The sequence below is a fragment of the Gavialis gangeticus genome, unplaced genomic scaffold, assembly GCF_001723915.1.
Source record: "Gavialis gangeticus isolate Ggan-Ray unplaced genomic scaffold, GavGan_comp1, whole genome shotgun sequence".
Taxonomy (NCBI): domain Eukaryota; kingdom Metazoa; phylum Chordata; order Crocodylia; family Gavialidae; genus Gavialis; species Gavialis gangeticus.
In genome coordinates, this window is record NW_017729027.1 from 14,388,762 (window position 1) to 14,397,011 (window position 8,250).

The following is an 8,250-nucleotide window of genomic DNA, read 5'->3' on the forward strand; positions in this document are numbered from 1 at the left end:
TTGAAGCCAAGGATAACTGCACCATTTACCTACGTGAAAAGAGATTTAAAATCTTCTTTGTCTGTTTTCAAGAGAAAAGTCCAGAGTCAAACTGCAACAGAGACTCAGAACAATAATCTCAGTATCAGGACATAGTGATCTGCTACAGCAGCTGGAAAGGACAGCCAGTACGTCTCCAGGCTTTTGAGTTTGACAGGAAAAACCTTTGTTGCCCTTACTGAAGGTGCATGAGAAAGGATATACAGCTAGAGTTCTTTTAGATCAACAGTGCTCAAACATATAGCCCCATATGCTAGATCCTGTGGGTAGGGTCAGTCCACAGGCTGGATCCACCATGGCGTTGGCGTGCAGCAGTGGCTTGTGGGTGCAGTCTGGTCTGCCAGCAGAGCTCCATGCTGGATCCAGCTATGAAGCAACCCTCCCCCACTAGATTGAACCACAAGAGATCCCATCCACCAGTGTGATCCAGCATGCAAAGCTATGTCATCTGGTCCACGGGACTCCGTGGGTCTGGGATTTTGGAGGCAGGGAAGCAGTGGCAGCGTCATACTGCTGCAGTTTTGGAAGCCACAGCAATTAATACTGCCACACCTCTTCCACTACAAAATTTCTAGACTTGTGGGAAGCCTCATGGACCGGATGACAAATTCTCACATGTTGAATCACATGAGCAGGCCGGAGCTTCTGCACAACTGGCTTAGGTCAGTTACAGATGCACTAAGCATAGTTTCACAACATTCAGTACATTGCTCCCCAAAAGATCTGGTTCTGCTTCCCAGCTGAAGCCTTGTAAAGCACTGATCTGAGGATCTTAACAAAAAACAAACAACACAAAACTTTATTTTGGAGGAAAGATCACTAGCTTCCTATTCAAGTTTCTTCACAAACCATAAACCCAGGTCCCCCAGAAGAGAAATACGCAATGGTTAAATTCAGGACGATCTGTTCTTCCACCTCCTGATCTGTTATTAAGAATTCCCTACAATTGTCACCATGAACAAGTTGGTTAAGCAAATAAGGAATTTCTCCATTTGTGTAAATTCAGTTATAACATGGATGAACTCTTGAAAGTGGCACATATCTTAAGCAATCAGAAAATGTCCAAACCTAAACAAATTAGTACACAGCTGCCCACTGTACTTCAGACAGTAAACTGTTAAAGGAAAAAAAAAAAGTATCTCCCACAAAACAGTACCAACAAAAAACCCCAACGTCCTGTCCAAACTAAGAAAACATGGAGATTAAAGGTCAAAGTATGCACTGTCACCAAAAAAAAAAAGAAAAAAGGGAAAAAATAAAAATAAAAAAAAAAAAATCAATGTTTGCTTTAGGGCTACCGGATATGAAAGATGCTATGGCAACCCAAGCAGTTTAAACATACTCAAGTTAGAACAGATCAAGATGAAGAATCCAACTTACTATTGAAAACAGGATAAAAGGCATTAAGGGTGAAGGGCCCATAGCAAAGATGTAACCCAAGGAACTTACTATGATTTGAGACCATTGCTACCTTTTAAGCTATTTAAAAAGATAAGATAAAATGAGATTCAACTAGCTACAATTTTTTAACTTAAAAAATGAGTTTCCTTTCACCCTGATTCTTATTTTTCAACTATCAATTTTCTGTCAGCATCTCTATAGTGAATGTTTTTTCACAGGCTTCATTTTTCTTTCTTAGCATTCAGGTCTTGCTAAACTGGAAGAAGAAAAGACTTGCATCCTACTAGCTGTTTAACTTTTCTGATCTTCAACTGTGCAGGTTCAAAATTTGGTATCTCTCTCATAATTACCTCTCACCTTTCTGACAAGAACTGTATGTTCCTTCATATTGGAAGTCAATGAGAGTATGCTGAACTAGAGAAATTCATTTAGTTTAAACAGCGAGTTAGAGATAAAGCTAAGAATTTAAGCAACTCCCAGTATTGTACTCTATATACACTATGTGCAATGCAGTTCTAGCCTACAAGAAAAAGAATTTCTTATGATCTAAATCACTTTGAGAAACTCACCTTTCCCTTCTGGTTTAAAGGTTCAATAGTTAAGGTGTCAGGGCCAATATCCACAATTGTGCCCATCTGAAACCCATCAGTTGGGTGTGGAGCCCAAACAGGTTTTCCATCCTCCATGGTTGGGAACTATCCGTTACTTCCTGTTAGAAAAAAAAAAGAGATATTATATACATATGCAAACTTTATTTTGCTTAATCATCTTTATTTTACATGTTTGTTAGAAAGTCTGATTTCCACTATTAAGTAGTTACAACTACACCTTTTTTAATAGAGAACTCTGACCTTTATTAAATGCAACACCCATTGAATTAAAATAGGTATTTTGCCAGTATAAGGACTTTCTAAATAGGCACAATCCCATAATTTAAATATGCTAAAATTGGGTTCTTATAATATTTGAGCTCTATGTGCTACAAGGCAGATATTTTGACTTCAAAGAATCTGACAAGCAGGCAAACTCATTCCTGCTGGAAGTTTTTCCTTCCACCTCAAACATCCATTCACATGTTCAAGAGATATTTTGTCACCTCTCCTATTCTCAGGTTTCTAAAATGCTTTATACCTACGACGTATATCCTTGTTGCAAGTCAAGAAAGATTAAACTGGCAACACTTCATATTAAGAAAAGCCTAAAAGGGTACAAAAGTTTCTTCTAAAGAGAGGAATAATTTCCCAAATTTTACCTTTCCCAAGTCCATGGGCCAGTGGAACTACAGTATAATGACTGTAATATTCAGCGACAGGTGTCAATTATTTGGTTTCTGTATAAGGAGGAAAACTTCTGGGTGAACTGCTCTTGCAGTGCTTTCCTTCAAAAACTCAAGGCATAGGTAGATTAACGCATGGGCCAGCTGGGCCCGGGCCAATGGGCCCCTGCCAAACAGGAGCCCCCGAATGCCTGGGGGGGAGGAGGCAGGCAGGGGCAGCCTGGTGCAAATTAAACTGGCAGCCAGGCCAGACTAGGCACGTATGACACGGCATCCTGTGGCTGCCAGGTACAGGTGGGGCATGGGGTTCAACCACACCAAAGCCTTGGAAGCAGCTGGTACCGGAGGCAACAGGGACCAGAACTAGACGTGGTGTACGGTGAGGACTTTGTAGCCCCAGTGCAGCCAGGTCCTGGCCCAGCCCAGCCACAATCCTGCGTGTTTGGTGGGCACCGCTGCAACTGGACTGAGCCACAGCAGGGAAAGAGGCTGCCACCATAGCTCGGTCTATGGCGCACACACCAAGCAGTTCTGCACCTCTAGCACTGCCTGGCCACAGGGCAATGTTGTGAGGGGTCCTAGGCAACCGGTCCCAGGCTCTGGCTACAGTGCGGACCTGCAGGCAGGGGTAGCCATAGCTCCTGCTCCATGCCTGGAGGGGGCAGTGCATCCCACTCTGGCCCCTGCTCCCGCTGAGCCAGCTAGGGACTGAGCCCACAACTACGGGTCAAGGCACAAGTCAGGGGTGGTCCCGATGAATCTTAATCCGCACCTGGCTGAGCAAGCGGCTATATTCTTTTCAAGTGTTACTCAGTTCTAAACCCAATCAGTTTAATTACTGCAATATCCTCTTTTTAAATGTCTTAGAAACAATCAATCTGCACAGGCAACTATTATAGAAGAGAAATATTTTTGTTTTTAATTATACTCAACTTTTGCAATTCTAAGTGTTTTTAGGGACCAAGAAGTAGAGAAAGTTTTATGTCATTTTGCACAAGTCAGGTTTTCTGGTTTCTACATCTGTAAGACATATAGGCTAACTACGCCTGTCAGTTATTACAATACTGCTCAAAATGTGCAAAACAGGCATAAAAAACAGGAGACCCTTCCCCAACCAACTGGAGATAGAGTAGACAGAAAAGGGAAGTAACATACATACAAAGTTATGATGCTCTAGTTACATTCATACTTTGTCTTTCTCCCATGCACAAACACTATGCAATTGCATAGTCTAGGCTACCTCAAGCATTTTTACTTCCTTACCCTGCCTTAGGTCCCTTTTATCTGTTCCCCCCTGTCAAGGCAGATTACAAAAGGCCTCTTCTTATTTAGCAGTTATTTCTCCTCAGTGTTTCTCTAGCACAGACTTTGTAAGATCACCCTCTGTGGGTATAAGAGTTATACCACAAAAGGATTGAAAAAAAACCTGACATATCAGTGAAAGGCTCACTGTGGACCCTAGTACCTGAAAATAAATTTTTCAGGAATTTTTGACAACTCCCACAGTCCGGTGGAAGATGTCATGCATTAGGGTAGGCCCTCTTCTAGCCTCCTCCCAGGAATATAGAAAGACTGGAACAAAAGCCAGCTATATACTGGAATTGGTGTGCAAATGTTCACAACCTTGATATTTAGCTTTACCTCCAGCAGAAACAACTGTCCTGTAAGCAAAGGTTGTCTTTTATTACAGATCTTAAAACAAGCAACTCCAAAAACAAATGTTAAGATGATGGCCAGACATTTTTGAAGTGCAGTTAAATTCTGAAATAAGTTAGGAAAACAGGCTATTTTAATTTTTACCATTCATTTTATGTTAAAATTGTTCAGCTCACATGCAAAAAATGAAGTGATTTTCCACCCTGAGGGGAAAAAAGTGAATATTTCTAACAGCCAGAGCTGAAAAACTAGACTTAGAATCTGAAAGCCAAGCCATGTTCTATCTGGATTCTAACAAATGCAATGATCTTATATTAGAATATAATGAGATGATTCTACTAAGAAAAAAGTTGATCTCTTAGTTATGTCTGGTGCAATTCTGGCACGCAAAAGCAAAATCTCTCTCGCTCATTTCTGTGGTGCTTCTGCATGGCTGATCACAGTGAAAGTAGCAGTATTTTTCAAACTGCTCTACTCCAGCAGTTAAGGCTGAATACACACAGGAAAAAAATTGCTGAGTAAGTTGGTCCAGTTTATACATAGTCATTCCTGAAAGCACAACTGCAATTTAAAATAATTTTACCCTTGAAAAACTAGCATTAGAGAATGTTTTGAAAAGATTAGAACCATGTAATCTCAAAAGGATTACATCATCTCTAAAAATTTGACAGTCCTAAAATGTGTGTAAGGGAACAGCTCTGGAGTAAAAAATAAAAAAATGGAAATTGTCAGCATACCTTTTAAGAATGTACTTAACATAAGAGAAACTTCACACTATTTTTCTCCCCATGATGAGGGTCTAAGTCTCCTGTATCTCACACAGCTTCAGAAAAGTGTGTGTTTACTCGAATGCTTCAACTGCATTCCATGAAGTTAACAATACCCGATTATCCTGGTCATGTGGTGTCAGCAACATACAGTAAAACCCTTTAGAACAACATTTGCATTCACTCAGACTTGGCTCTTGGCCACAATTTTTTCCATCCCAATTCTGCAATCTGATCAGATAGACCATAGTTGCTCTTGACCTCAGAGTGCAACTGTTATCATAAAAGCAGTTGCTAAAAATTTTAAGTTTATTTTGGGGCACAGTCAGACCTCCTTTTTCATAAGCCTATCATTTTCTTGTAAAATGCTTGCTTAGGCTGAGATTTAAACGATATGTCATACAACCACTAAAACCAAAGAAAAGCATTTTGTTATGAGGAACACTGCCAGCAATCCAGATGTAACCATGTTGCACATCCATACCATCCTGAAATTAGCCTCTCCTACTGCCAGGATTTGTACATAAAAAGCTAGGCTTCTACTGAATTGGTTTTGCTTCAATTTTAAATCCAGTCCCTCAAATTAGAATTGCCAGTCTTTGATTTCATGTTTATTCACTTTTGCCCTTTCATATACTCTGAAGGCATCATGCCTCACTAGTCATTTAAAGTTCAAGAAAGTTCTCTGAGGTCACAAGTCCTCTATAAAAAAAACTCCATTATATTTGAGAGAAAGGTGAGCTCAGCCACCATGAAAATCACACTCACAAATACTTGAGCGTTTGTAAAGTGACAGAAAGACTCCACATAAGGTGTCACACATCTGTCACTTGGGTGATGAATATTTGATCTAATTATGAGTGCAGTTATTAAAAGTTTCTTCTGTCTTAAGGAACAGGATAATGTCAAAATTTAGTTTTATGCCATCTTGGACACTTCCAATACGCCTGCATCTATTCAGAGTCTAGATATCAATTTGTATTTTTCTAGCCTGTACCGCAATACAGAATACCTTTTTATTGTTAATAAAACTTTTATTGTCCAGACTATAAATCTGGAAACATGGAAGTTGTATTCAACATACACAAGGAAGGAAAACCTATATTTAAGAAGGAACATTGTTGTCAAAATGATATTTCCTGTTTAAAAACTGGTCTCTGCTATTGTTTTGTTCTGAGTTGCCTATAGAATTATTAGGACTGGTACTAGTGATTATTAGGATACCAATGATTTTCCCACACATATCCTTTTTCAATTTATTTTATGTATTTGACATATCTAATATACAGTCAGTTTCACCCTTTTGCTAACGGCGGTGTTTCCTTTGCAAGCATTGCAAAGCATATTATACATACAGTAGCAGAGCTCAAACTAAAAGCAAAATCCCAGGTGATAAAAGGTATACCTTAGCATGCCTGGCCTTTTTGAAGACCTTTTTAAAATAAGAGGCACAGGAAAATTAAATACCTTTTCAATTATCCTCTTTAATCTCAGAACATACTGTTTTTGGTTTGAAAACCAAATCGCACCAAAACAGGCAAAGACAACAAGACACCAAACAAACAGGGAATAACATTTTCATTTTACACATTGGTTTTGAGTCAATCACTAATTCCTGCTAACTACCAGTGGCCATCAGTGAATGATGTAATTATTTTGAGAGGTATAAGACGTAGGGGGAAAAACCAGTCCCTTTAGGTAAAAAGAGTCACTTGAAAAGTAACAGTATTTTCAGTACAGTCTACCACTTCCATCCAAAGATTTAATTAAACTGATCTTAAAATAATAAAAAAAGTCAATCGATATTTGTAATATATTAAATATAAAGTATTTAAGAGTCTCGAGTGAAAGTTATTACACCATCATGTGAGATGGCTACAACATCATTTTTACGCTACCATTACACAATCATAACATTCATGAAGAGTTAAAACTGACTCTAAAAATAAAAATGTCACATTTTAAACTCACTCCTGATTTCTTTAATTCTCTCAGCAATTGCTCTGCCCAGCTGATAGAAAACTGCAAAATAGATTGTTACAGTTACTAACCTGGTTAACACAAGCCTGAGGTAGACACTCACGTGTGAAGCGATCTATGAACTATCAGTTTACTATAGCAAGGCACTGTACTGATTGCTAATTAAGCCAGCTGAAAAATAAAACTGGTCTGACTGCATTGAAGAACAGATGGTATCCCATCACAATGACAGCATCCAAAAGAGACAAACCAGCAGGCATATATGAAGTAGTGATTGAACAGAGCAAAGTGATAATTACATGATTTAGGTTCTGCTGAAAAACAACCCACCTTACACACAGGTTATTAAGATTTTCTAAAATTCTGCAATTTGTAAGAATGATTAGCACATTCCAGTGCTTTGGAAAAGGAACCTGACACTGCAAGTTATCCTATTTTCCCTATTTTAGCATAATAAATAGTAATAAATGTCAGTCAATCAAGTTCCTCTTTTTTCCACCCTAATTTGCTATAGTTCTATGTTATCAAACATTTATCAATCAGTCCTTGCATGCATGCTCAAAACAAATGAGAAAATTTTAATTAAGTTGCATCGAACATTATGACCCAAGTTTAATGCGTTTCAAACAAAGCTCACAGTTCATTAGTGCAAGACATCACTGTCTTCTGCACTGGAACACTTCATAATTAGGCTACAACTGTCAGAAGAAAAAAGCAGATCTAAATACAAGGATGGGAAGTAGTTTGCTGTTTCATTACACACAGAGAATGGTCTCTGGAAATCAGGAAGGATCAAAGCTTGGTCATATATACATCAAAAGTAGATGTTTTAAAACACTACTTTATCCTGTAGTATAAAGCCAAAATGATTATTCAAGTTTTTCAAATATCTAGGTTTTACTAAATTTAACAACAGTAAGAAAATTCTGTGCATCTTGTTTTAAGAAAACAATTTTACTTCAAATTAAACATTCCCCTAAAATCCAAACACAATGGCACCTATTTGCTACAATACTGATAAACAAAAAGAGAACACAGTTTATCACAGTTTATCTTTCCTCTCAGTAAGTCAATTTCTGTGTGTGTGTGTGTGTGTGTGTGTGTGTGTGTGTGTGTGTGTGTGTGTGTGTG

At 38.5% G+C, this 8,250-nt stretch overlaps 1 protein-coding gene across 4 annotated transcripts in view; it reads right to left on the reverse strand.

Annotated features, from left to right (window-relative positions):
* Nucleotides 1-2,144, reverse strand: part of MYO6 (myosin VI) — a 202,908-nt gene extending 200,764 nt beyond the window's left edge. For all 4 annotated transcript variants that reach the window (XM_019520458.1, XM_019520457.1, XM_019520456.1 and 1 more), the window contains exon 1: nt 2,010-2,144. In XM_019520458.1, the coding sequence (XP_019376003.1) occupies nt 2,010-2,126 (117 nt within the window). In that variant the 5' untranslated portion in view covers nt 2,127-2,144. The remainder of the gene's footprint in view (nt 1-2,009) is intronic.
* Nucleotides 2,145-8,250: the final 6,106 nt, after the last annotated feature.